Source organism: Callorhinus ursinus, unplaced genomic scaffold (genome assembly GCF_003265705.2).
Source record: "Callorhinus ursinus isolate GAN/ISIS: 27379988/994484 unplaced genomic scaffold, GSC_fseal_2.0 scaffold27, whole genome shotgun sequence".
Lineage (NCBI taxonomy): Eukaryota > Metazoa > Chordata > Mammalia > Carnivora > Otariidae > Callorhinus > Callorhinus ursinus.
In genome coordinates this window covers 12137435-12165429 of record NW_027397089.1, presented here as the reverse complement: position 1 = coordinate 12165429, position 27995 = coordinate 12137435, and the positions used below count along the sequence as shown (strand labels likewise).

General features: G+C 37.5%; 1 protein-coding gene across 1 annotated transcript; it reads left to right on the top strand.

Moving 5' to 3' along the window:
• Nucleotides 1-16: 16 nt before the first annotated feature.
• On the top strand, nucleotides 17-20536 carry CMAS (cytidine monophosphate N-acetylneuraminic acid synthetase). Its single transcript, XM_025879824.2, has 8 exons — nucleotides 17-379; nucleotides 7320-7462; nucleotides 7606-7761; nucleotides 13073-13206; nucleotides 15446-15540; nucleotides 15904-16075; nucleotides 16881-17034; nucleotides 19942-20536. Exons 1-8 carry the CDS (start codon nucleotides 120-122, stop codon nucleotides 20130-20132), a joined length of 1305 nt encoding a protein of 434 aa, XP_025735609.1. The 5' UTR covers nucleotides 17-119; the 3' UTR covers nucleotides 20133-20536.
• The last annotated feature ends 7459 nt before the right edge of the window (nucleotides 20537-27995 follow it).

Genomic DNA, 27995 nt, shown 5'->3' with positions numbered 1-27995 from the left:
GGGCCAGGAACAGCCACCCCCGCGAGTGGTCGGGCGGGGAGATCGGGCGGCGCCGAGCTGAGGTGGCGAGAGAAGAGCTCCCGGATGTGGAGAAGCTGGGGAGAAGGCGTGGGAGGAAGATGGACTCGGTGGAGAAGGGGGCCGCCACCTCCGTCTCCAACCCGCGGGGGCGGCCCTCCCGGGGCCGGCCGCCGAAGCTGCAGCGCAACTCCCGCGGAGGCCAGGGCCGAGGTGTGGAGAAGCCCCCGCACCTGGCGGCTCTAATTCTGGCCCGGGGCGGCAGCAAGGGCATCCCCCTGAAGAACATTAAGCACCTGGCGGGGGTCCCGCTTATTGGCTGGGTCCTGCGTGCGGCCCTGGACTCGGGGGTCTTCCAGAGGTGCGCATGTGCGAGAGTGGGCGGCGCGGCCTGGGTGGGGGTCGGAACCGGGAGCCGGGCCGCTGGAAGGGCTGGGGCTCCCAGGGCAATTGCTCTTGGAAGGGGTGTGCAAGATCCGGGGTGTCTGGGCCCTGGTTGAGAGCGCGGGGAGGAAGTGCTCCAGCTTCTTCCTTGTTCCGTAGCTGCTAATAGTCTTGACCTGGGACAGTTCCTGTCCCTGCCCTTGAGAATGCCATCGGTAAAAGGGGAGATTTCCCCCTTTTCAGCCGTCTCTGCCGCCCGGGTTGACCTCACAGGATAAAGTAAAGGAGGCCACCCCCTATGAAACGTCTGTGGCAATATGTGAACTCTTGTAGACAGAGGCCAATTAGGGTTCCCCTGTTGCTCAGCCTGTGATAACCACTTGGTGCCGATCGATTAGGGGAGGGATCAGGTTCATGAATGAAGTGAGGTGTCAAGGCTTTCTAGTTTCAAGCTCGGCTTGGAAATCCCTTTCTGACATTTGAAAAATACTCCAAGCTATCTGCCTGTGAGTCAGCACAATCTAGAAAACTACCTACCTTTGTACATAGGTAAGAGATAGTGAGAAAATGTACAGCAGGCTGTTTTATGATATGCTTATAAATGGTTTTATTATATCTTTGGAACCTCGTCTGCCCTAAAGACAGGTTAATTGTGCATCATTCAGAGACATTGCCATATGCCATTTTGGGCAGGGGTGACAAGCTGATATCATTCATTAAAGAAGAGAGAGAGAATTTTGTGCCGGGAATGAGTTTACACATAGTAACTTCACCCTAATTATGCTTGAATTTGTTACTGTGGAAAGTAAAATATTTTAACTTTTTGATGTTTGGGTTTTGGTCTGAAAGAGATGATTGTTTTTGGAGCATATTAATTGCCCACACAAATATATGGGTTTATGATTTTCATTTAACTAGTCTTGTTTAAAGAAAGACACTCCAAAAGTATAAATTTACTAATTTTCTTAATGTTTTAATCCAAAGGAAGCCCTGGGTGGAGCGAGTTAAATAGGGGTGGGCACCCAGAAGATAACACTAATGTAGCAATGTAATAGGAAGTGTGCAAAGGAGAGATAGGGAAAGCCTTGGGAATGTGGTTCAATTCAGTAAACATTTACTGGCCCTAATTTCTGCCATACACATCCAAGGAAACATCAAGATAAATGACATGGTTCTTGTCCTTTTGGGGCTTACAAACTTTTGGACATTTTTTCACCTTTACAAAGAGTACACACTGGGGGTAAAAAAAGACTGGAAGAAGGTGCATCCAGGCAGCAGTGATATGCCATTTTTGTGAAATGAAGTAGAGATCAAAACTCACTTTCACAGTAAATTAAGAACAAAACTCATTTACAACTCTTTGTTTGGTTGCATGTCAGGAAATCCCTTTCAGCCTGGCTTAACGAAGAAGGGTAAGGCTTGTTCAGATACAATGAGATTCAGAGGCTAAAATGATTCATTCATTCAGCAAATATTTATTGACCATCTGCTATGTGACTGGCACTGTACTGTGTTTCTAACCAGAGTTGATGGCAGTAGCAAGAGTCAGTCCCTAGTCTCATGGAGCTAGGGACTGGCAATATACAGTGTATACTCTATTTGGTGGTGATAAATATTTTCAAGAAAAATAAAGCAGGGTAAGGGAATGGTGCCCTCTGTCACCAGAATCCTCCATTTCTTGGTTCTTCTAGATAGGCTTTCCCTTTATGGTGTCAGGTGATTGTGCTGAGAACTGCAAAACTCTCAGCACATAACGACTTGTCCAAACTCTAGTATGGTTTCCAGCAGCGAAAGGCCATGCTTCTAGGATGATCCTAGCCCCCCTTAAAATGGCTGAGAAAGGTCAATGCTGCCAGGAGAATTTACTGTTTGTTTTAGGGACCACCTGGTGACAGGCAGATTGCCTCTGAACCCCCTCTCAGAACAACTACTTTTGAAAGCTTATAATTATGAACCCCTTCTCCATCCTTTGGAATGTAAATCTACCACCCAAAACTGTCTCTTTGAAATGCAAACATCCCAGTAGATAACTCTCATTCCTTCCCAGTCCCTGTGGGAGAACTAAGGGCCTAAATTCGATGGGCACCTTGCTTCAACTTGCACCTTGCCGCCCATCATAAAGTTAGAAGTGTGTTTCTCCTCTGGATAAGCACCAGTTAACAAACCCAGACGGCCTAGTCACATGGACTAACCCTCTTTATCACCCTCTCAATACCTTTTCCTTAACATACTCCAGCTTTTAAGAAGTCTCCAGTCTTTGTTTTGGGGAATTTGAGTTCAGTTTTTGCTGGATTCTTTTCCATACTGCCATAGTTAACAAATCAAAGCTGCCCTTTCTGCTTTGGTATCCAGCTTGGTTTACGCCCTTATTTTACTCCTTCCAGGTTTAAGTGTAACCAAAAAGAGCCCCTTTGGGTCCCCAGTGCTTGTATTGGTTCAGTTTAGCTGCCTCTTCCGCTCTTGGAGCCGGTGATGGAACACCCCTGAAGCACCATGTGACAGTTCCATTGAGAGAAAAATTGGAATATGATTACCAAAGGGGAGTAGATGCTGGGAGTCAAAACCCAACAAATAGCCTTATTGCAGACATAGGAGATTTTACTATGAAATGATTGGAAAATATATGTTATATATTAAGCAGTGATTTTCCTGCTTCCATTTATTAAAATGCATTTGTACAAAATCCATGAACGAACAAATGATTCCTGAGAACGTTTTCTGTACCAGTTTTATTTACTACATCTAGACTAGAGTATAAGCATCTTGACAATTGGAATGATATTTTATACTTCAAGCCATCTATGGTATCTGTTACTATACTAATATTAGTAATTGGAAGAAATAAAACCAGTATTTTTCTTACCAGCAAAATGAGCATAATCGGTCTGACTCTGCCTTCTCAAACTTAGAATATTGTGTAATGAAGTGATGTTCCTCTGTTTAGTTTGCATAGCTGTTTGCTATGTAGCATCTTTTCTGAGGATCTGGAAAGTTCAACTAAAAAGTTAAAAGGGACTAGCACCACTTCCTCAGTGAAGTTTTTGCTGATCCCCTCCATAAAAAGTAACTGTGCCTTTGTTTTCTGCACAGAGCAGCAGTGTTCAGACCTTCTTTTAGTGCATGCACTGTGCGGCGAGGTAAGGTCACAGACCCTGGAGTCAAACTGTGGATCTGAATTTCTAGCTTCACCACATGTTAACTGCAACTTTGGGTAAATCACTTAACGTCTGTGCCTCAGTTTCCTCATCTGCAGAATGGACTTAAATATCCACCTCATAGGCTTGCTGAGGAGATTAAGTGAGGTAGTGTATATACAGCCCTTAGAGTGTGCCATATAGCATGTGATCTATCCTTGACATTTTCCCCTCATATTGAAGGTTTTTACAATCTTCATCTCTTCCATGGGCCACAGTTTGCTTACTTGTAAAATGGGAAAATTGTAATTATCTTCAGAATTCTTCCTAATGCTAACATGCTTTGACCTTGAAGAGTTAATGGAATTGTGTCTTTACTCTCTATTTCAGGGGTCCACCAACTTTTCTGTAAAGGGCCAAATACTAGATATTTTAGATGTTACAAGCCAAATGGTCTCTGTTGCTTAGCCCTGTTGTATGTTGTGAAAGTAGCCATAACAATACATAAGTGAATGAGCATAGCTGTATTCCATTAAAAGTTTGTTTATGAAAACAGGCAGGCTGTGAGCCAGATTTAGCCTGGGATGACCCTTGCTCTACTGGGTTGAAGAGGTTCTTGTGAGTGGGTACTCTTACTTATCTTGGTATGCTTAATGTATTGGAACCTGAATTAAAATGTGTTGATTTGGATTTAACTGATTTATTCTGAAGCTACAATCCACGTTTGGAGCAACCTTGCTGCCCCTCACCTTCCTACTTTCTTTCTTTGATAAATATTTACCCTACAAAGGAAGTGAAGAAAATTGCGCTGCCCGATTGTGTTTTTCAGGGCTGGAAGATGCTTTGGAGATTATTTTGTTCAAAACCATGATTTATTCGTTGAAACAGATTTTTCTGGCCTGCTCAGCGTCAAAGCTAGCAATACTTGCAAGGTCGCTAACTTTGCATACTACTTTGGATAGTTAGCAGTTGAGAAAAATGCTAAGACAATTTTTTTCATTTAGTAAAAAGTTATTGTTAGAGATGAGTTTGTAAGAGCTTGATTGCAACAGTGGTTCAGTGCTGTTAGTAAACCTCAGAACAAATTGATTTTGTAAATGTTGCCTAACACACTTGTGGAAAAAAAAAAAACATGAACTTCAGTTTCATTTGATAAGCCTATGCTGTGTTATCCTTAAAATGACACTTCGCTTTGAAATAATATTCACAGGCATCAGGGTTGATATTCCTGTTCATCCTGTTAGATGGAATATGACTTCATTTGAGGCTAAAGCCATTAGCATTAGGCTTTGACATTTACTCTGTACTTGATTTTACATTTTATTAGGCCTGTTTATTCACTTGCTCATTCTTTTTGCCCTCCCTCTTCTGATTCCTCTAAGCCAAAGGAAAACCATCTGCTTACATAGCCCCTTTAATAAAGGATGTTCATTGTATTTTAAGTCTACATATGGGATGCTATTTTTATACATATAAATTAGACATTTGGACCTTTGAAGTTCTGAAAGCAGCAGTTTTCCTTCCAACCGAGTCTGTGAGGATTAAATGAGACCATGTATGTGTTCCTTTATTACCATTCCTATTTTATTATTTTGAATCGCTAACATGTATTAAATGTTTATTGTGTGTTGTGGTTTTATTTAATCCTTATAACAATGGTATGAGGTAATTACTATTATTATCACCTGTATTTTTTTTTTTAAATCACATGCACTTTACTAAAAATTGAGGCCTAGGGAGATGATGGATCTTACCTAAGGTCATATATGCTAACATGTGATGGAGCTAGGATTTGAACCCATTCCTTCAGATCCCATGCTGTTAACCATTTAATGTTTCATTTATTAACACATATAGATTGAGCATGTTATGTAGCAGGCACTATAAAAATACTTTGTAAAAGTAAAGCATTGTAGAGAAGTTAGTCATTGCTTCCTTACCTCTCTTTCCTGGATGGTTTAGAGTATTATAGTACTATGTTGACCTCTGTCTCTACCAATAGGCTAAGAACTGAAAGTTTCTCAAGAAAATGGACTGCATATCTCCAGTGTCCAAAGTAGGACCTGAAACATAATAGGCACTCAGTAAACATTTCATGAATGAAGGAATGAATGAATGATAAAAGGGAGGAAAGAAGAAAAGCAAACCTCTTCCAAAAGCTCTGTTATTTTTTATTTACCTTTTAAGCATTTCAAATATATCACCAAATCCTGTGGTATTGAATTTTCATTACAGAAAATCAGGATAATAAAGGAAACGACGTCAGTAGTTTATTTCAATCAGTGACATAAATTAGATGTCAAAAGACCATTTCTTTTGCTTTTACAGTTCACTTTTTACTGTATTTACCATCTTACCATCCTGCCTTCACCTTCTCATTTTTAAAACTAGGTTTTCATTGGTACTTCACTTTGTTATGTACCTTTGACTATGACATTTCTCCAGTAGAAAATCTGCCCCAAATAGTTCAGATTTCAAGATGGGGAAATAGGGGCTTCTGTGTTCTGCCTTGCCCAGAGTGACAGTAAATGTGAGAATCTGATCCCTAGCCAATGGCTCATCTTGTTTACTAGGCTTTAAAAAAAAAAAAAATTAGGGGGATTATTGACTTTATCTTTAGATTTAAATCTTCCTGCAAATATTAAAGGGAAGAACGGAAATTAATAAGTAAAATCTGGAGATGTTAGAAATTTTTTTGGTATTTAGTAAACTTCTGTCTCAAAAAAAAAAAAATGTTTCTTTAGTTTCTCACTTTCTTTTCACTCTTGGCACCTGAGCGTAGACATCTGAAACATGCAGTTCCTCTTACCCCCAGTAGATGTTGAATGAAGATGATAAAAAAAAAATAAATGCATATGCCAAAGAGTGTAAGTCATTAAACTGTCTTTGTGTAATATCACTAATAAAACATTGTGGCTAGAGGAATAGTCACATCTTTTGTTTCTAGCAAAGGGAATTTGTAAAGATCCAGGAAACTGAACTTCAATAGAAACTAGTACACTTCCCCAAAGTAGCATTTTACTCATAGTCATCATCTTAGAAAGTCTAAATGGTGAACCATCTAAGATGTGATGAAAGGTGCAGTCAAGTTAAACTTCCCAGAGTCCATCAAGTCATGTTCTGTTCTCTGTGTCTGTAATTGTTGTCAATGGCTATACCTCCATCAATTTTGTGTTCATATATTTATAGTATACCCATTGTTGGCAAAACAAGAGAGTTGGATTATCTGATTATTTTGAGCCCAGATCTAGGCATTTCGTCGCTTCCAAGCTTGAAATTCTTTCAGCTTCATGGTCTAATACAAATCCATTTTTTTCCTTAGCAGGAAATTCTTCACACAGTAATTTGGATTTGAATGGGGAATAAGAAGCAGGATCTTCTTTAGATCCTTTAGATTTGAACTTCTAGCACTACTGTTTTACTTAATATACCAGTAGCCTTAAAAATACCAAGTGTCATTTTTTCTAATTTTATAAAACTATATCTAGGGCTACATAAATAATGTTATATAAATAAGACATAAGACAATACATATACAAGTATTTTTATATGTAAACAAATACTATATCTGGTACTGTATTTTTATTCAGACACAATATAGTTTATATACAAATATAATTCTTTAAATTTTATATTATATTAGATCTGTAATTTTTTTTGATGGTATAAAAACTATCCTAACATCATATAAGTTGTATTTTTGGGTTGCAGAGCTCCTTTTTTTCTTTAGTGGTTTCTTTTAATGATTTGGCTTGTTATATTTATTTCTTAATATCTATACAGTGTATGGGTTTCAACAGACCATGATGAAATTGAGAATGTGGCCAAACAATTTGGTGCCCAAGTTCATCGAAGAAGTTCTGAAGTTTCAAAAGACAGCTCTACCTCACTAGATGCCATCATAGAATTTCTTAATTATCACAATGGTATGCATTTGATAGTTTATTCAAAATTTTATGTAATTTCCAACTTATTATTTCATAAGACTTGTTTTCACATTTGAATTTAAGATCTTTGTATCCCTTGCAAAGAACTTTGATGTCCTTTTCATTTGTTTTGTTTTTTTAAGAGGTTGACATTGTAGGAAATATTCAAGCAACTTCTCCGTGTTTACATCCTACTGACCTTCAAAAAGTTGCAGAAATGATTCGAGAGGAAGGATATGATTCTGTTTTCTCTGTTGTGCGACGCCATCAGTTTCGATGGAGTGAAATTCAGAAAGGAGGTATTCTGTTATATATCAGTCTTGATTTTAGCTTTTATGGAGACTCAGCTTTTTCATATGTAAATATTCTTTAAGAATGAAGGGAGCAACACGTGATTATTAACTGTAGTAGGTAATGACATTTATAATCAGTTCTAAGTCTTGTGATTATTTAGACAGGACAGACCAAATTCCCTGCTTTATTTTTTACAGATGGACATTTTAACACTCTGTTTGCCTTCTGAGGCAGGCATGTCATTTTTCTAGATGTGAAATATTTCTGTGTTTGTTCCAGACTTGCTTGGTAAACTCCATATAAATCATACTAGGATCATGGGGATAGAAGTCTACCAAAAAGTTCTGGAGGACCTCAAGAATGAATTGTGGAATTGCTTCCCAAAATATGTAACCCTGATGTAGGAAGACTTCCACGGTATTTAGCAGGAGCCTGATTTCTAGCTAGCTAAACTAGTAAAATATTGAATAAAGAATAGGATGACCCGTGTTGAATGGGGCACTGGGTGTTATGCACAAACAATGAATCATGGAACACTACATCAAAAACTAATGATGTAATGTATGGTGATTAACATAACATAATAAAATTAAAAAAAAAGAATAGGATGACCAACAAATAGGTAAATGTAACATATGTAAGGAAAGGCAGTTTGATTTCTGTTAGGTGCTCTGACATTTGTTGAATAACAGGGCAGCTGGCTTAGTTGTCTCTAACGAATGTGTGACTTAAAGGAGACAGTAAGGAAGATGCAATGACACTAGAGACAGCGCAAAAAAGAGCAAGTAAGAGGATAAAGAAGGACTGAAAATAAGATTCTTCAATCTCAAAATATGAATGTTACACAAACCAATGAAATATATCAGTAAATACATTTACATATTGATTTCATTCAGTAAATATTTATTGTCTTCTCTGTGCCAGGTTCTGTGTTAAGCTATATATTTTAACTTTGAACTTAATTACCAAGTCTCAGAAATTCTGATTTCTGAGGAAATAGTTTCTAGGAAGGCTCTATTAAAGCTTAAGAAACAAATTTTTGAAGCAAATCAAGGAAGCCCAGTGTTAAACTGAATATTGACTATATGATTAAAGTTCAAGAAGCCCAAAAAATATGTATGTTAAATAGATGACAAAGCCATAAAAATTAGATCCATAAGGAATTTTAAGAAAATTAGAAATGTTTGAATAAATATCTTTTAATATCGAGAAGTGAACATTAGAGACAAGAGCTTTGTCTTGTCATATATTTTCTTAAAACCACTATGAAACAAAATGCTATTGATGAACAATGGCTCTAACCCAGAGTGGTATTTTTTTGTGAGTCTATTCTTATGTCCCTGTTTATAAAATCACTAAAAGTGCTACTGGATTAATCAGTACTTGAAAAATTATTCCGTTTTATATTGTATAACTTTTTGTATTTTTTTGTCACCACGCTAGAACCTTACTGTCTAATATAGTAGCCTCTAGCACTGTTAGCTCGAAATGTAGTTAATCCAAATTGAGATATGCATTAAGTGTAAAATACATACTGGATTTCTAAGATTAGTATGAAAGAAGTATATGCAATATCTCATTAATAAATCTTACATTTATTACATGTTAAAGAATTTTAGATACATAGGGATAAATAAAATATTATTACAATTAATTTCACTTCTTTTTGCTTTTTTAAAACTGTAGCCATTAGAAAATTTAAAATTATAGATGCAGCTCCCATTATATTTCTATTCGACAGCACTGCTCTAGAGATTACACTTTGCACCCTTAGTTTGTTATAGTCTACCTGAATTTGTATTTTCACAAATAATTAAGAAGCTAACAATAGTAAATTTCTATTTAGCCCCTGCCTTTTGTACTGTAATTGTCACGTAATCTATTTCTGTCTATATTATGACCCAAGATACATTGTTGTTCTATTTATTTTAAACAGTTAATGGTACTTTAAGTTATTTTAAAATAGTCATTTATCTTCACCTGCATGTTTACCTTTTTCTGTTAGCCTTCATTTCTTACCACTTACATGTGCTTCTGTCTTACAGTGTACATCTATTAGTAACAGCTCCTCTCAGCTTTTGTCTAAAAATGTCTATAATTCACCCTTATTTTTTTTTTTAAGATTTTCTTTATTTATTTGACAGAGAGAGACACAGCCAGAGAGGGAACACAAGCAGGGGGAGTGGGAGAGGGAGAAGCAGGCTTCCCGCCTAGCAGGGAGCCTGATGCGGGGCTCGGATCCCAGGACCCTGGGATCATGACCTGAGCTGAAGGCAGACACTTAACGCCTTAGCCACCCAGGTGCCCCTCACCCTTATTTTTAAAGGGCATTTTCATTGAATATAAAATTTTGGTTTGCCTTTTCTTTCTTTCGGCTTTTTAAGATTGCATCTTTAAGATGTTACTCTTTTGAAGATGCATTATTAACGTGTCATTTCATTATTTTCTGCCATCCTTTGTTTCTTAAAAGAAATCAGCTTATTATTCTGATCATTGTTTCTCTAAATATAATGCCTTTTTTCCCTCAGGCTGCTTTTAAGATTTTTCCCTTTATCTTAATTTTTCATAGTTGACTCCCAATTTGTATTGCTGTGGGGGCTTTTTTTGTGTTTATCCTATTTAAAATTCTCTGAACTTGGGGACACCTGGGTGGCTCAGTCGGTTAAGCGGCTGCCTTCGGCCCGGGTCATATCCCAGGATCCTGGGATTGAGTCCCACATCAGGCTTCTTGCTCAGCAGGGAGCCTGCTTCTCCCTCTCTCTCCTTCTGCTTGTGCTCTCTTTGTCAAATAAATAAAATCTTTAAAAAAAAAAAAAGAATTCTCTGAACTTGTCATATCTCTAGGTTGATATCTGTTATTAGTTTGCAAAAAATCTGTGCCATTATCTCCAAATATTTCTCCTCTCACATTTTCTCTCTCCTCTCTTTCTAGGCCTCAGATTTAAGTGTATCTTAAACAATTTTATAGGGTCCACATGTCTCTCACAGTCTGTTCTGTATTGTTCGTTGATTTTTCTCTCTGTGCTTCATGTTGAGTAATTTCTGTTGACATATTTGAGTTCATTGATCATTTCTTCTGACTTGTTCAGTGCACTATAAATCCTGTCCAGTGAATTATTTCAGATATATGTGTTTTCCATTCTGGAATGTATATTGTAGCTATTTTTTAGAGATTCTGTTCTCTGTTGAAATTCTCCATCTTTTTAAATCTTTTCCTATAATATCTGACATATTTATGATAGTTCTCTGAAAATCCTCGATTGTAGGTTCTGACATCTGGGTCATTTATAGTTCTGTTTCTACAACCGTTTTTCTCTAGTTATGGGTAATGTATTTCTACTTCTTCATGACTCGTATTTTGTCACATTCCTGACATAGAGATTGGAGTACAGTTGACCCTTGAACAACATGGGTTTGAGCTGCACGGGTCCACTCATACACAGTGTTTTTCAATAAATACTGCACAGTACTGTAAATGTATTTTCTCATCCTTATGATTTTCTTAATAGCACTTTCTTTTCTCTAGCTTATTTTATTGCAACAACACAATACATGTAATATACAAAATATGTGTTAATTGACTATGTTATTGGTAAGGCTTCTGGTCAACAGTAAGCTCTTTGAGTTAAGCTTTGGGGGAATCAAAAGTTATATGTAGATTTTTGACCATGTGGGGGTTTGGCACCCCAGCCCCTGCGTTGTTCAAGGGTCTGTATATATTATTTTCCTCCAGGGAAGTCATACTCCTTCTTCTCTCAGACAGATAGGATATGGAGCCAGTCACTTTGATCCAGTTAGGAGTTGTGCTGGGTTTGAGCTTTAGTTTCACTTTACCTCTTAGTGCAGGTGTCTTGCCAGGAGATGGATCTTGTATGTATTGCTGATAACCCCAGGCTAACAGGACTTTGGGACTTAAGCACCACAAAACTATAATGATCTCTCCCTGCCTTCCAGCCCATCCCTAGCTTCTTGTGCCAGAGCACACTCAGCAAACGTCCTGCAGGGGAATAATTGGGTGGCAAGAACTAGCTCTGTGTTTGGGCTCTTATAGAAGCCAATCTGTGATTCTAGTCCACAGGGCCATTACAAACTCTTCTGGTTTCTCTTTACCCCAGCAGAGTCCCTCTGCTTATGCCAGGTTTGATCCTTCTTTCCCTTCTTCCTCAGATGCAGCAAATATCCCCAGAGAGAAGTAGCCACTGATCCTTGTTCACTTAGGAAAGACTTGCCCTTCTCATTCCTTTTCTTCAAAGTACCACTTGAATGAGTTTGTTTATTGCCTGTCTCCACCACTAGATCGCACACTACACGAAAGTAGAGAGTCGTATTCACTGCTGTGTATCCCGTGCCTATAAAACTGTACCATATGTAGCTATTCAATGCATATTTCCTGAGTATTTTTCCTAGATTATATCAAACACTGATGGACTAGGACTGAAAAGAGGATGGTTTAGTTAGGGAAGTAAATAGAAGTTATTTCTAGAAGCCATTACTCACATAAGTGACAGCCAAAAGTAGAATCAAAAAGATTCTGAACCATCACCAACTTTAAACACACACACACACACACACACACACACACACACAGAATCATGCGTACATGTCAATACACATCCATAAACACAGTTTTGGGAAAAAAACAGTGAAAAGACAAGAGGATCCCTATTTACCAGTACTGAGGGCTTTGTCTGTTACATCATGTTATAATCACTAACGTTGATGTTGCTGAGCCTTCATTACCAAGGATAGTAATAAGTAAATATTATTTATTATTATGCTTAGTATATTTTTAAATTACTGGTAAGAATATGTAATATACAAACATTTTTATCAATATAAAAGTCTCAATAATTTGATGAGGAAATCTTCAGTTTTCTGTAATAATTCTATGAAAGTAATTTCTCAACCACATTGTATAAACACATACATTGTATTTCTATAGAAGCAAATAATGAGAAATATATTAAAATATTCAAAGAAGGATATTTTATGACAAGTTCAGTCCTTTTGAAGCTGCCTTAAGGTTGCCTTGATGTCCTTCCAGAACCTTGTATTTTTAAAAATGCCTTAAAACCTCAGTTATTCAGAATTCCTCTGTAAAATACTTTATTTTTCTATGATTAGATAATATTAAACAATTAATAAATATTAACAAAGATAAATCAGCATCATTAGAGATTTTGTTCCTCTAAAAATCCATTTATTTATTGAGATAGAAAAATATTTTACAGTTTCAATTTATTTATTTTTGAAAATTACTAAATGAATACTCAGTATTCAAAGCAACATAGACTTACTATAGCTTTTTGCTTTTAGTTCGTGAAGTGACTGAGCCTCTGAATTTGAATCCAGCTAAACGACCTCGTCGACAAGACTGGGATGGAGAATTATATGAAAATGGCTCATTTTATTTTGCTAAAAGACATTTGATAGAGATGGGTTATTTACAGGTTTGTGCCTTCATTTTGCAAAAATCTCTTAAACCTTTTTATATGTATAGCTCAGTTCTAAGGAAGACATGGCACAGTTCATAAAGGAAAGTATCAGTTTCTAGAAGAAAGGCAATAACTGATAAGAGTTATCATCTGAGGCACTTATCCTGTAGGCTTACAGTAAACTAATCTTTGGAATCCATTCAGTGAATAAGCAAGGAATTCTGCTACAACTAAGAAATGAATCAGATATTGAATGTTGTATACATGTCCTGATTCATTTTATTCCATTCAAAATTCTGTTTTTAATCTATGGTTTGTTACTGTCAGGTTGTGGTTGTACAGTTGAATAAAAATCAGTTGCTTTTAAAAAAGAGACAAAAAAACGTCGTAGATGTGGAAGATCACCAAGCTGGGTGTCAGGAAAGCCAGGTGATAGTTCTCTATCTCTAACTATGTGGCTTTGAATATACATTTTATCTGTTCTGAATCTCATTGGTCTCATTTTAAAATAAGGGGGTTGGATGTCTCTCACATCTTTAGAGCCTACGTGGTTACATCATATACTATTTGTTCCTTTTACTTAATAGCAGTTATTTATTCAGCCCTTACTATGTACCAAGGACTGTACAAAACACTTTTACATAGGTTATATCATGTAATCTGCATAGCAGTGGAATAAAGTAGACATTCCTGGTAGTGATACATAATGAACCTTGAAAACACCGTGCTAAGTGAAAGAGTCAGTCACAAAGGACCATTTATGTCATGTTCCATTTTAGTGAAATCTTCAGACTAGGGAGATCTGTAGAGACAGGAAGTGGATTAGTGATTGCCTAGGGACAAGGGGAGGGGAGTGATTGCTACTGGGTATGGAGTTTATTTTGGTGAAAATTTTCTAAAATTAGATTGTGGTAATGGTCACAAAACTCTGTGAATACACTAAAAGCCACTGAATTGCACACTTTAAATGGGTAAATTTTATAATATGTGAAGTATATCTCAATAAAGCTTTAAAAAAAAAACTGGCCCAGTTTTATAGAGGAGGAAATGGCTGCTTTGAAAAAAGGAAGTAATTGGCTCAGGGTAGTAAGTGGTACTGTTGGGATTTGGATTCAGGTCCTTATTGTTACTCAAAATCAGCATTTAAAAAAAACCCTCTACTCGCTGTAGTAAAATTTCTAATGTGACTCATGCTCTGAGGTAAAAGGATTTTTAACAGTCTTCTGGCAGTATATAGGCAAACTGTAGACAGTTTAGTTAAGTTTGAGTGTTCAGGAAAATTAGGTTTGACACACAGATAGCGCCCTTTGCAAACTCTTTGCTAAAGGGACTGTTATTGGACGCTTTCCTAAAGTGTGGAGAACAATGAAGTATCTCATCATAAGATTTATGAAGAGACTGACAATTCTAAAAAATGAAATTTTCCTGTAATTGATTTTGACGTTCAAATTATCACAGTCATAGGAAAGGTCTCCCCCTTTGCCCCCAGACCCCAAGATCAGGAACTTATCCCTCCCTTTGCTCACATGTGATCCAGACAATTATTGTCCACTCCCACCTGTAGTTCAGGGATCTAAGACAATTCTTTTTTTTTTTTTAAGATTTTATTTATTTGACAGAGAGAGACACAGCAAGAGAGGGAACACAAGCAGGGGGAGTGGGAGAGGGAGAAGCAGGCTTCCTCCAGAGCAGGGAGCCTGATGTGGGGCTCGATCCCAGGACCCTCGGATCATGACCTGAGCCGAAGGCAGACACTTAACGACTAAGCCAACCAGGCACCCCGACAATTCTGTACAATAGATACTACAGTTATTTTTCCTCCCCTATCTTGCCACTTAGTTGCAAATTGGAACATAAGTTCTGAAAACCTTTATACTGCTTTGGATGATGAGGGGAGAGACTATCAGAAGAAGAGGATACAGTTAGGGGATTTCTAGAAAATTCCGTGTCAAAATATTGGAAGATGTGTATTTCTGCTTTTTTCAGTCTTCAAATAGAAATCTATGTGAAGAAAAATGGGAAGCTTGTACTATGTAGATAGAATTTGAAAAATATTATGGTGTATGGTTTGAATATATAGGAAACAAAAAGCTTTTCCCTCAAAAAATTATTTGTTGAATGTCACTCATTTTCCCGGGTTATTTATTTTTCTCAGGATTGTAGAAATGAATTCATTGTTCTGTATTATAATAAACATTTTGGTATTGTGAATTAATGTTAAAAACAGTACTCATGGCATTTATACCATCTTTAGGGTGGAAAAATGGCCTACTACGAAATGCGAGCTGAGCACAGTGTGGATATAGATGTGGATATTGATTGGCCTATTGCAGAACAAAGAGTATTAAGGTAAAAACAAGACTTGCACAGCCTTTGCACTGGACCCTGACATGTGGCATTTTCTAGACACTAATTTTTGATATTCCAAACATTGTAGGATCTTTGCAATTAGTCCGTTCATGTGAGGAAGACATACACATAAAGTATGCCTATAGATGGCTTATTCAATAACTTGAGAAACACATAGCCTGGTTAGACCACTCTACTCAAAGGTCTTGCGCTGGAAGCTGAAGTGTATATGTGATGTAAATGCTAAGGGTAATGTTTGAATAATTGAGTGGGAATGGTTATTAAGTTTACTGGTGTTAGCCATTTGAGAGGGAGTGATTAGTATTGCACTTGTACTCAGAGGTCTATTTTGGTTTCTTTTAGATATGGCTATTTTGGCAAAGAGAAGCTTAAGGAGATAAAACTTTTGGTTTGCAATATTGATGGATGTCTCACCAATGGCCACATTTATATATCAGGAGACCAAAAAGAAATAATATCTTATGATGTAAAAGATGCTATTGGGATAAGTTTATTAAAGAAAAGTGGTATTGAGGTATGTGCCCCCTGAATATAGTGATGTTTTTTAAGATGATGATTCAGGGTCAAAGAACATGTGAGGGAAATAAGAGATTTAAATTTTTAGTATTCTCTATTAAAATACCTGAAATTTAGCCTTCACATGCCTAGAAAATTGTCATACTTATACTCTTAGATGAATAAAATTAGGAATTTGTCAATCAGCAAATAATATTTCTTGGTTATTCAGTAAGTATAAACATATTATTTTTAAATAGGAACTATCTAGCAATTCCCATAGGATCGTTCAACAAGAAAAATCTCAAAAAAATAGGTATCAGCATTTAGAAAAAAAAAACAAGTATCTTGTGGATTTCTAAGATGTAGCTTATTCTTTTTGAAAATTTTAATTCAGAGTAACTTAATATTTAATATATTTTCAAATATGAAAGCTGAGATAATTTCTTATAATTCCCTAGAAATCTTAAGTATGTGTTCTTAAGCAGCACAAGAGACAGGTTGTAGACTTTCCTCTGGATAAATCGAATTATAGGAGAATCTTAGGTTAGTATCAGACAATGTATATTTTTTAACCTGCAGATAGGATCCTTCCCACTGTAGAAAACAGTGTCTTTTATCTTTATTGGACTATTAGAAAATGTTGTAAAGATTCATCATTTTAAAATATCAGTTGGTTTTACTTAATTGGTCCTTCAGAAGGCCACTCATTTGTGACTCTCATTATTTACCAGGTGTTATTTTATTTTTATTAGGAAATACTTGTTTTCTTTATTTTCTCATTTTGCCCTTTCTTTCTTTCTTTTCTTTTTTTATTTTTTAAGGTGAGGTTAATTTCAGAAAGAGCCTGTTCAAAGCAGACACTCTCTTCCTTAAAACTGGATTGCAAAATGGAAGTCAATGTACCAGACAAGCTAGCCGTTCTGGATGAGTGGAGAAAAGAAATGGGCCTGTGCTGGAAAGAAGTGGCGTATCTTGGTTGGTATTTTATTATTCAGCCATCATAAAGTGGACCACGATTTTTTTTTTTTTTAAGAAATAGAGAAATGAAAAAGAAAATTCCCAAGATTGGCATAATTGTAGAGAAATAGGAACTCTCTACACTACTGAGGAAGGTACTGAATTTCTGGAGGTTAGTTTGATAGTACGTATCAGTTGTATCCTAGTAGAATGATTCCTGACACATGCTTTTGAGTCAGACCACATCTGACTGGTCAGTGTTGGTAAGGTAAGCCTTCATTTCCTCCCCTGTAAACTGGAAATGTCAAGAGTACCTGTGTCATAGGTCTGTTGGAGGAAGCAATGAGATAATCTAGGTAAAGCACTTAGCAGATTCCCCACATATAGGAAGTACACTCTGGATGATGTTTGCTTTCTTAAAATGTCCCTAGTATTAACTCTTAAGTCCCAATTCCAGGAAGGAAATTGGACAAATGTGCCAGTAATGGAGGAAAAAAAAAAAGAGCCCACTTAAATATCCTGCAAACATAGAATATCCACAAAATGGAATGCTCTGCAACCATGAAAGCCAGTGCTGTAATCTGTATTGACAGGGTCAGGTGTCACAAGGTTGTCACGTTGGCATTTAGCAGATATGCTATGTGCAGGCTTGGGGTTGGTTGCTGGGACTTACTGCTGCCAGAGCTTGCAGTCTGATGTCTACATTTTAGATATTAAAGATGACAAGTTATTAAAATACATATAACCTAAGCCATGCATGAAATAAGTAGTTACAAGGGTAATATGGGCCTCAAAAGAAGCAGCACAGAAATGCTTTGGGAGCAGGTCATCTGAAGACTTCAGGACTAGCCTTTGAACTGCATGCAAAGATTCAGTGAAGAATACTACAGAGCCCTTGATAGAAAATGACACAGTTTTTGTAAGGAGAAAACAATTTTAGTGGAATGTATAACAAATTCCAGGTATACTAAGTATCTGTGCGACCCTCAGTGAGCTTCTCCAAACCTTGGTTTTCCTATTTATAGTATAAACACAAGTCAAACTTTATAAGGCTATTGGAAAGAAAATTGAAAATAATATAGAATACCTGATAGAGTGCCTGCAGGTGGTAATAATAGTGTGTATCACTTATATTGGTAAAATTATGTAATTGCATATGCCAGAATACAGTGATTATCCATAAATAGTGGTAATTAAGATGATATTAATTTGGTTTTTGCCTTGACTTTGAAAAAAATGTTTCTACCAAGAATATGCATTACTTATATAACATTAAAAAAAAACTATAAAAGCAGAGGCTAGAAAACAAGAAAATAGAGAATAGCTTCAAATTTTAATTTAAAATCAGAGCACTATTTAGCATGGGTCACATAAATGTATGAAGATGTTTTCCTGGGGCACCTGGGTGGCTCAGATGGTTAAGCGTCTGCCTTCAGCTCAGGTCATGATCCCAGGGTCCTGGGATGGAGCACCGCACCGTATTGTGCTGCCTGCTCAGCGGGGAGCCTGCTTTTCCCTCTCCCACTCCCCCTGCTTGTGTTCTCTCACTCTCTCTGTCAAATAAATAAATAAAATCTTAAAAAAAAAAGAAAAAGAAAATGTATTCCTTAAAAATATCAACACTTACACAGGTAAATTTTACGAAATACAGCTTAGTTTCAGGGGTAGATTATGCAAATTAAATACTTGAATTTTCATCATCTTTCAGTGAAAAAAATCAGATTTCAATACATTTAATCATTTAAAAATTTTCACTGGATAAATGTGGAACAGATTTAAAACAAAATCTTTTTTTAATGAGCATTTTATTAGTAGTAGTTGGTCTATGGTATAATAATAATTATACTCAGAATGGAGAATCTGAGGTACTGGGTGCTTCTGAAATTCATCCTATCAACACAAAACAGAAAGGGAGAGAGCAGGGCAGGTGGAAAAAGGGTGTAGTTTTGTCAGTGTGATGGTAATTCTTCAACAAATAAATGATGTACAAATCAAAGAGAACTGTTACAGATTAAAAGTACTTAAAATATAGATCAACAGAATGCAGTATGTGGACTTTGGCTTCTGAAGCAAACAGATCAATTTGTAAAAGAGAAAATTTGAGACAATGGGATATTTGAGCACATACTAAGTTACTAGGTGATATTTCTTTTAAGATTTTTTATTTATTTATTTGAAAGAGAGTGAGTGAGAGAGAGAGCACAAGCGGGAGAGGGAGAAGCAAACTCCCAGCTGAGTAGGGAGCCCGACATGGGGCTCGATCCCAGGACCCCGGGATCATGACCTGAGCCCAAGGCAGATGCTTAACCCACCGAGCCACCCAGGAGCCCCAAGATGATATTAAGGAATTGTGGGTTTTGTTAGTTTGATGATAACTGTCTCACTTTTTAAAAAAGTAGATTGATCTATTAGAGATGGTTATGTGTTAGAGGTAGATGCTGAAGAGTCTTGGGGTAAAACATGATGTCTAGGAATTCTTTCCTAGCCCTCCCTCTAAAAAACTAACGGGTGGAGCAAAGAGAAAAACACTGATAAATGATCCAAAACATTTATAATTACTCCACATGAACTTGGGGTTCTTGCATGTGCTTGGGATGTTTTTTTAATAAAAATTTTTGATAATTCATAATTTATAGATAGAATTTCTCATAAATCTAATATACATGGCAATCAGAAATTATAATCCTTTCTCCTCCTTTAACTGATAAGTGTTAATTTTGAATTGCTTAAGGAAAACCCTAGACCTCAAATATACTAGTAAATACTTTAACATACTTGTTCCACCTAATCTTTGGTATTCTTACATGCAGTGCTTGAGGTCTTGCTGAAGCTACCAGAATTACTTACTGGTTGCTGTTTGCGTTATTAGAACTGCGTATGTTTTGTGTACTCAAATACTCACCCCGTGTTTCTTTTACTTGCTAGGAAATGAAGTGTCTGACGAGGAGTGCTTGAAGAAAGTGGGCCTAAGTGGCGTGCCTGCTGATGCCTGTTCCACCGCCCAGAAGGCTGTTGGATATATTTGCAAATGTAATGGTGGCCGTGGTGCCCTCCGAGAGTTTGCAGAGCACATTTTCCTACTAATGGAAAAGGTTATTAACTCATGCCAAAAATAGAAATTAGTGTAATGTTAGGAAAGAAAGTATACAGCCTTCTTCAGCCACCTTTATTTTTAAGTACAATTCCATGTTGTAATGTTACAGAGAGTGTGATTTGACCTGTGATGTATCTTAATATATTTTAAAGCAAAGTTTTCTCAAATTGTCACTCCCAAAACCTTCTACGAAATAATTGTGCTCTACTTTTCTCTTTATGCAAGATAATTATTTAGAGATTAATACAGTCTTTCTCAGATTTTTAGTAAATGCAAGTAAGAACATCATCGAAATTGACTTTGTATTGTACCCTGTTAAACTGTGTGTTTGTGTGCTTTTAATGATGCTGAGATTTTATTTATTCGGGGACATTGTGTCTGGTAAGACATGCCCTTCTATTAATTAATAAAATTACATTTCACAAACTTGATGAAAACTGTCTTGTTGCTATAGCAAGGATTTACCAAAGATTCCTGATTTCCTTTAAATGCTGACCATATAGTCAGCACGAGAAACAAGCCACTAAGTACCTGGCATAAAGCATCTGCTTGTACTTTAGGTATGTGTACATATAGTGGCCACTCCATCCAAATACAGATCTCCAAAGAAATTCATATATTGCAAAGATTGTACATTGGTTTGCAGTAAATCATTTGCAGTTACCTCTGAGGTCATGGTAATTTTATATACAAAATTTGGCTACCGCTGCAATTTTATAGCCACCACAAAGCACTCTCCTATCTGGGTGAATTCCAAGAATGGAGCTTTATCTCATAAATGTGGACTTTTACCTAATAAACACTAACCACTTCCTATGAAACATTTACATCTATTTCCACTGTAAAAAGAATTCAATTCTGGCAAGAAGCAAGTCATTCAGGCCCAGAAATACAGGAAGCTCTTTTCCTCTGTCAGGACTGGTGCATCTGTCCAGTGCAGAATCTGACCTTATAGGCCAGGCATTGCTGGAAGAAAAAAGGAACCTCTTCTACCTTAATTTCCTTTGTATCTCATTCTGGTTTTTCTCCCACCTTTCTGGCTTTTCCACTGCTGATTTTATTTTTTCCCATTCCTTAAGTGTACCCATTCCCAAAGGTTCTAACCCCAGTTCTTGTCCTTCCCAGAACCACATTTATATTCAAAGTTTAAGCTGTAGCCTCCATGCAATGACTCCAGAATCTAGTCTTTGTTGTAAGTTCTGGCTGCATCTCAAATTCTTCACGTTATAAGCCAGGTTCTTGGACTTCACCTCTCAAATGTCTTGATCTGACCTTTGAGACATCACAACCTTCTCAACTTCACCTTTTCATCTCTTGTCAGATACCAAATCTTGAGCTTGATACTTTGGATAAACTTTTAGCTTTTAATCTGCACTCCTCATCAGACACTTCATTTCCTAGCAAGTAAAAGAAACACTGGGTGAGTATTTAAGGACACGAAACACACTCAGTTCTAATAATGCAAACAGCAACTAGTAAGTAATTCTGGTAGCTTCAGCAAGACCTCAAGCACTGCATATAAGAATACCAAAGATTAGGTGGAACAAATATGTTAAAGTATTTACAAGTATAATTGAGGTCTAGGGTTTTCCTTAAGGAATTCAAAATCAACTCTTATTAGTTAAAGAAGGAGAAAGGATTATAATTTCTGATTGCCATGCATATTAGATTTATGAGAAATTCTATCTATAAATCATGAATTATCTAAAATTTTTATTAAAAAAAATCCCAAGCACATGCAAGAACCCCAAGTTCATGTGGAATAATTTGGAAGAATAGTTTACTACTTCTACTGATAGTCTCATACTTCTACTTTCTAACCCTCCCAGATCCTTCTCCCTAATAAAGGTCTACTCTGCAGGAGAAGGCTTTGGTATAATACTGCAAGCTTACCCCAACTGGGAGAAGGGAATTCCACTTCACTCTACCTCCTTCCAGCCTTCCTGTGTCACCTACAAGGGGAAAAACTCCATAGTCAATAGGGGAGAGGACATGGAGGAAATAGATCATGAACACCGCGGGCAGGAAGAGGAGAGCTGTACCCATCGGTGAGGCCCAGAAACACTTGTGAAGGCCATACACTCAAGACAAGCCCACTAAAAGACCAAGACTTAGAAGATTTTAGAATGCTCCCCCTCTTCCACATGCTACAGCACACCGATGTCACCAGTTTAATACAGCTGAATAGACTGCAGAACACAGACTGTCTGAGAAACAATACTAAAAGAAGTCCCAAAGCCAAAACAAGGACACTGAGATTAAGAATTCCTCATATCAGTGAGGTCATATGATACATGTCTTTCTCTGATTGACTTATTTCACTCGGCTTCCATCCACGTCGTTGCAAATGGCAAGATTTCATTCCTTTTGATGGCTGCATAATATTCCATTGTATATATATACCACATCTTCTTTATCCATTCATCTGTCGATGGACATCTTGGCTCTTTCCATAGTTTGGCTATTGTGGACATTGCTGCTAAGGACACTGAAGGAATTTGAAGTCTCGTACATACAACTACAAGAAGCATCAAATACAGTCCAACTCCCGGCAAGATTAACATAAATCTTCACACTAAAGACCTGGTTGTCTTGGTACCTATTACTCGAAACGTATCTGGCTTTCAAGAAGAAAAAAATTCTAAGGCATACCAAAAGGCAAGAAAAAAGAGAGTCCAAGGAGACAAAGCAATCATCAGATCCGGACTCAGACATGACACAGATGTTAGTATTATCAGATAGGCAATTTTAAAAAGCTGTGATTAACGTGTAAAGGGATGTGATGCAAAAAGTCTACAACATGAAAGACCAGATAGGTAATGCCCATAGAGAGATAGAAACTGTAAGAAAGAATCAGAATGAAATGCTAGAAATAAGATGCAGTGACAGAAATGAAGAATGCTTTTGTTGGGTGAATCAGTAGACTTGAAACTGCTGAGGAAAGAATGGGTGAGCTTCAGTTTTGGCCTATTTCATTTTATTTTTTCTCTATACATCTGAATTACATATGTTACTTTTTTTCTAGCTTTATTGAGATCAGAGTTGACATAAAACATTGTGTAAGTTTAAGATGTACAACATGATGATTTGAAATACGTAGACATTGGGAAATGATCACAATAAAGTTAGTCAACACATCCATGACCTCATACAGCCACCATTCCTTTCTTTTTTTCTTTTCTTTGGTTTTTTGTTTTGAGAATATTTAACATTCTACTCTCTCAGCAACTTTGATGTATGTAATTACACTGTATTGTTAACTATAATCACCAAGATGTATGTGGAATTGACTTATAACTGAAACTTTGGACCCTTTGGTCACCATCAGCTATTTTCCCCACCCTCTAGCCCTTGGCAACCACCAACGTACTCTCCGTTATTTCAGATTCCACATTAAGTGATACCATACAGTATTTGTCTTTCTCCATCTAACAAATTTCAGTTAGTGTAATGCCCTCAAGTTTCAACCATATTGTCACAAATGGCAGGATTTCCTCTTTTTATGGCTGAATAATGTTCCATTATATATAATATTCCATTATTACATCAAATGTAATGTGGAGCAATTCTCTTTGAAATAAGTCCAGAAACTAGTGAGCAACTCCTGTACATCAGGCAAATGAGAACATACACTGAAACCATTAGGAAAGGCTGAGGCCCCCTGGCCCGGCCATAAGCCCCATCCCCAGTACAGCGCCATACAGTCAGAAACTCCCAACTCACAACTTCTCCATAGGAGTAAAGGATTTGGACCCCATATTTAGTGCCCCCAATTTTAAAATTTCTACCCAAAGACAAAGGCCCCCAAAACACCTACTTCTGAAAGCCAATGAAGCCGGTGTCCATGAGACCTAAAAGACAACATATAACAAAGAAGCAGTTGTTCATAGGCATACAAACACTTGTCCCGGCTATGCCCGCAGCCCAGCTCACAATTTCTCCCCAGAAGACATATTACTTACTTTACTAGCTGCTCCCTGAGAATCCAGTCTTACAAGGTATATTTCTGGGAGTGTATCCATTTTCTCCAGGTTGACCAATTTGTTACCATGTAGTTGTTCCCAGTAGTCTCTGACAATCTTTTGTGTTTCTGTGGTGTCAACTTTACTATCTCTTCTTCCATTTATAATTGTATTTGAGTCCTCTCTCTTTTTTCCTTGGTTAGTCTAGTTAAGGGTTTGTCAATTTTGTTTGTTTTCAAGGAACCGACTCTTAGTTTTGTCGATTTTTTTCTATTGTCTTTCTAATCCCTATTTCACTGATTTCTGCTCTAATGTTTATTATTTCCTTCTTTCCACTAACTTTGGGCTTTGTTTGCTCTTTCTCTAACTCTTTGAAGCATAAAGTTAGGTTATTTATTATTTATTTATTTATTTATTTATATAAAGAAACACTTTATACACTCTATGCTATACCTTCCCCTCTTAGAACTGCTTTTGCTGCATCCCATAAGTTTTGGTATGTTACATTTCCATTTTCATTTGTCTCAAGATATTTATTTCTTTTTTCACTCGTTAGTTGCTTAGGAATGTGTTCCCTAATTTCAAATATTTGTGAATTTTCTAGTTTTCTTCATGTTACTGATTTCTACTTTCATACCATTGTAGTCAGAAAAAAATACTTGATATGATTTCAGTATTCCTAAATTTGTTAATGATTGCTTTGTGGCCAAACATATAAATCTCCTGGAGAATGTTCCATGTGTGCTTGAAAAGAATATGCATCCTGTGCTACTGGATGGACTGTTCTGTATATATTTGTTAGGTTCATTTGTCCTATAGCATTATTCAGGTCTGCTGTTTCCTTATTGATTTTCTGTTTGGATGATCTATCCACAGTGATTATGGTCAAAATGAGGCAAGTTGCTGACCATCAAATCCAGATCGAGGCATCAGGAGATAGAGTCTACTTCCTAATAGAAGGAATTCTATTTTTTTTAAAGATTTTATTTATTTATTTATTTATTTATTTATTTATTTATTTGAGAGAGAGAGAGCACAAGCAGAGCGAGGGGCAGAGGAAGAGGGAGAAGCAGACTCCCTGCTGAGCTGGGAGCCCGATGCGAAACTCGATTCCAAAACCTGAGGATCATGACCAGAGCCAAAGTTAGACACTTAACCAACTGAGCTACCAAGGGGCCCTCTATTTTTTTTAAGATTTATTTATTTATTTGAGAGAGAGAGAGAGAGTGAGAGCATGGAGGGGGGCAGCTGGAGAAAGAATCCCAAGCAATGGGCTCATGGGGAGCCTAACATGGGGCTCAATCTCACGACCCTAAGATCAGGACCCAAGCCAAATCAAGTGTCTGACACTTAACCCACTGCGCCCCAGAAGCCCCAAAGGAATGCTATTTTTATTCTACTATATTTGTCAATATGTCTGGGCTTGGGATTTGGAGAAGCTGGAAAAAGATCTGTTTGAGGGTTGCTGTTGTAATTACTATGCATTTTGCACTTGGGCAAATTAGCCAACCTCTCTGTGCCTTAGCATCCTTACTGCTGGGAGTATTGTGAACATTAAAACAGCTAATATAAGTAGCATACTTAGAGGAGTACTGGGCTAATGTAAGTTCTCTAAATGTTGATGATGATGATGATTGATTTAGCAACTAAGACATTTGTATTTTAGCTTCAACTTTGTCACAAACTAGCTAAGTAACATTTTTCAAGTCATTTGACACTGCCAAGCTAGTTTATTTGACTATGAACTAAGGGGTTTATAATAGACTGCCTCTATGGTTCTTCTAATTCTTTAGCTGCCAGATGTACTGATGTTTCACTTAGAAGAAGAAATATTTTACATAGAAGAAATATATGCCATATTTATGATAAATATAGGTATTTAGGGCTCTGGGAACAATTGGCTACAAAATCGTAATGCAGAAGTCTTAAATTTCTTTGTACATCAATGAACTTGAGAAGTACTCTTGATTAGACTCTATAGTTCTTTGAAAGAGAACAACTTTCAATAAAGTAACTTTCTCTGTGAGGACTATTTACATTTTTTTCAACTCAACAATGAAGGCTCTATCATGTTAAAGACATTGTGGTAGTCCCTGAAGAAAAAAAGATAAACAAGACCCAGGCTCACTACCTAGGCCGACAGACAAATGTAAGGGAATAGGATGAGAGGTAAATAAACAGAAACCAGGGTCTTGTGAGTTACATTAAGGATTTTAACTTTCTTCTCAGAATAAAGGTAGAGAGCCCCTTAAAGGGCTTGAAACAGGAGAAGCTTTTCAAGAGGAGGTGAAACTTGAGCTGGGCCTGAAGGACCTTAGAAAATGTCACTGGTATCAAAGGATAATAGCAGAGAAGTGGGGTTAGCATAATGTGTTCAGAGAATGGGAGAGGTCCGTGGTATAGGGCACCTACAGGATCCAGAGGGAAGCAGTGAGAAATGGGACCAGAACTTTAGGACCAAGTGAGGAGTGACTTCTGAAGAAAATGCTTGATCCTTGTGCCGACTTTGAAATACCCAATGTCTTTCGAATCCAGTCTAGAATATGAACAGCTTACTTGTCTCGCTCCTCCCTTTGTAAAAACTTACAGGGATGCCAAACTGCTCACAGGCTACAGTGAACGCTTCACAGTCCAAGCATCATCACTCTCCTTTGTATCCTCCGCGCGCTTCTACTCTGGGGAGGAAACTAGCGAGGCACTAGCCTTCCTCTCTTTATTCCATCCTGGATAAGTGTTCTCTGAAAGCCGAGGCTTCCTTCATAGCCCAGCGTATTTGTTGGGTTTAATGTGTATCTGTAAATTCCCCAAAGTCAGAAAGCCCAGCTGTCTTGTTGGCATCGTGCAGCTTCAGCGTCATGGGTGTTGGGATGGGCTGTGCAGATCCCCCTCGAGCCTGGAGGACTGAGTCCCCCCACTGCCGGGAGGACGGACGGTCAGCGGACAAGCTTCAGCTGTCAGCCCTCTGCAGTACTGCTTCGGCTCAAAGACAGCTGCTTCAGCCATGGGCACCTGCTTCCCAAGATAGCCCGTATCTTCGTAGTAGCTAGGCAGAGGGTAAGTGGCCTTTTTGCTCTGATAAGAGGTGACACTGAAGGGCCACGCTAGCCTCAGAGCTCCCTGTGGGGTCGGCTGAAGCCTTTGCTGAGACTGCGTGGCAGCCCCCTCCCCCCTCTGCCTCCTCCTCCTTTCTCCCTTTCCCTTCTACAAGCATTATCCCCAGAGCACCCCCCCCATAAGCCCCCCGGGGAACTAGTTTCCCTTTTACAGTCTTCTTCTTTGTGAAATATTTCCCGAGTGAATATATGAATGAACAGAATACATCTTATGCCAATGTGGGATGAGAGCTAAGCAAAGTAATTACTGTTACCTGAACTGTGCATTATTTCCTCATTATTTAAAGTGCCAGGTGTAACTATTGTGGCATCTTAACAGTCTGTTAAATTCTCCCGTGTCTTTCGTTTGTTTACCACATACTGCTACGAATCCCTTTCTCCAAGTCTGAAAGTTCTGGTTACGAATGTCACCTTCCTCGACCTGCTATGCTTTGTCTGACTGAACTGGTCGGGGAAAGTCCTACTACTAAAAATACTACTGAAGTATTTTGGTTTGCCCACGCTTCATTGATGATATTCCTAATGCAGGACTATTTCATGCTTTTGAAATTTTAAAGACGAATTAGATGCAATGTTAAGTATTTGTATACTGAGAAAAATACCTCATGTATTTTTTTTAAGATTTTATTTATTTATTTGACAGAGGGAGAGAAAGCACAAGCAGGGGGAGCCGCAGACAGAGAGAGGGAGAAGCAGACTCCTCACTGAGCAGGTTAACATTTTGACCACTGGGTGTCATCACAGAGCTAACTTTAAAAAAAGAGGGTGCTTTCACCAGCTGATTGGAAGCAACTAATGGAGTCTAAGATT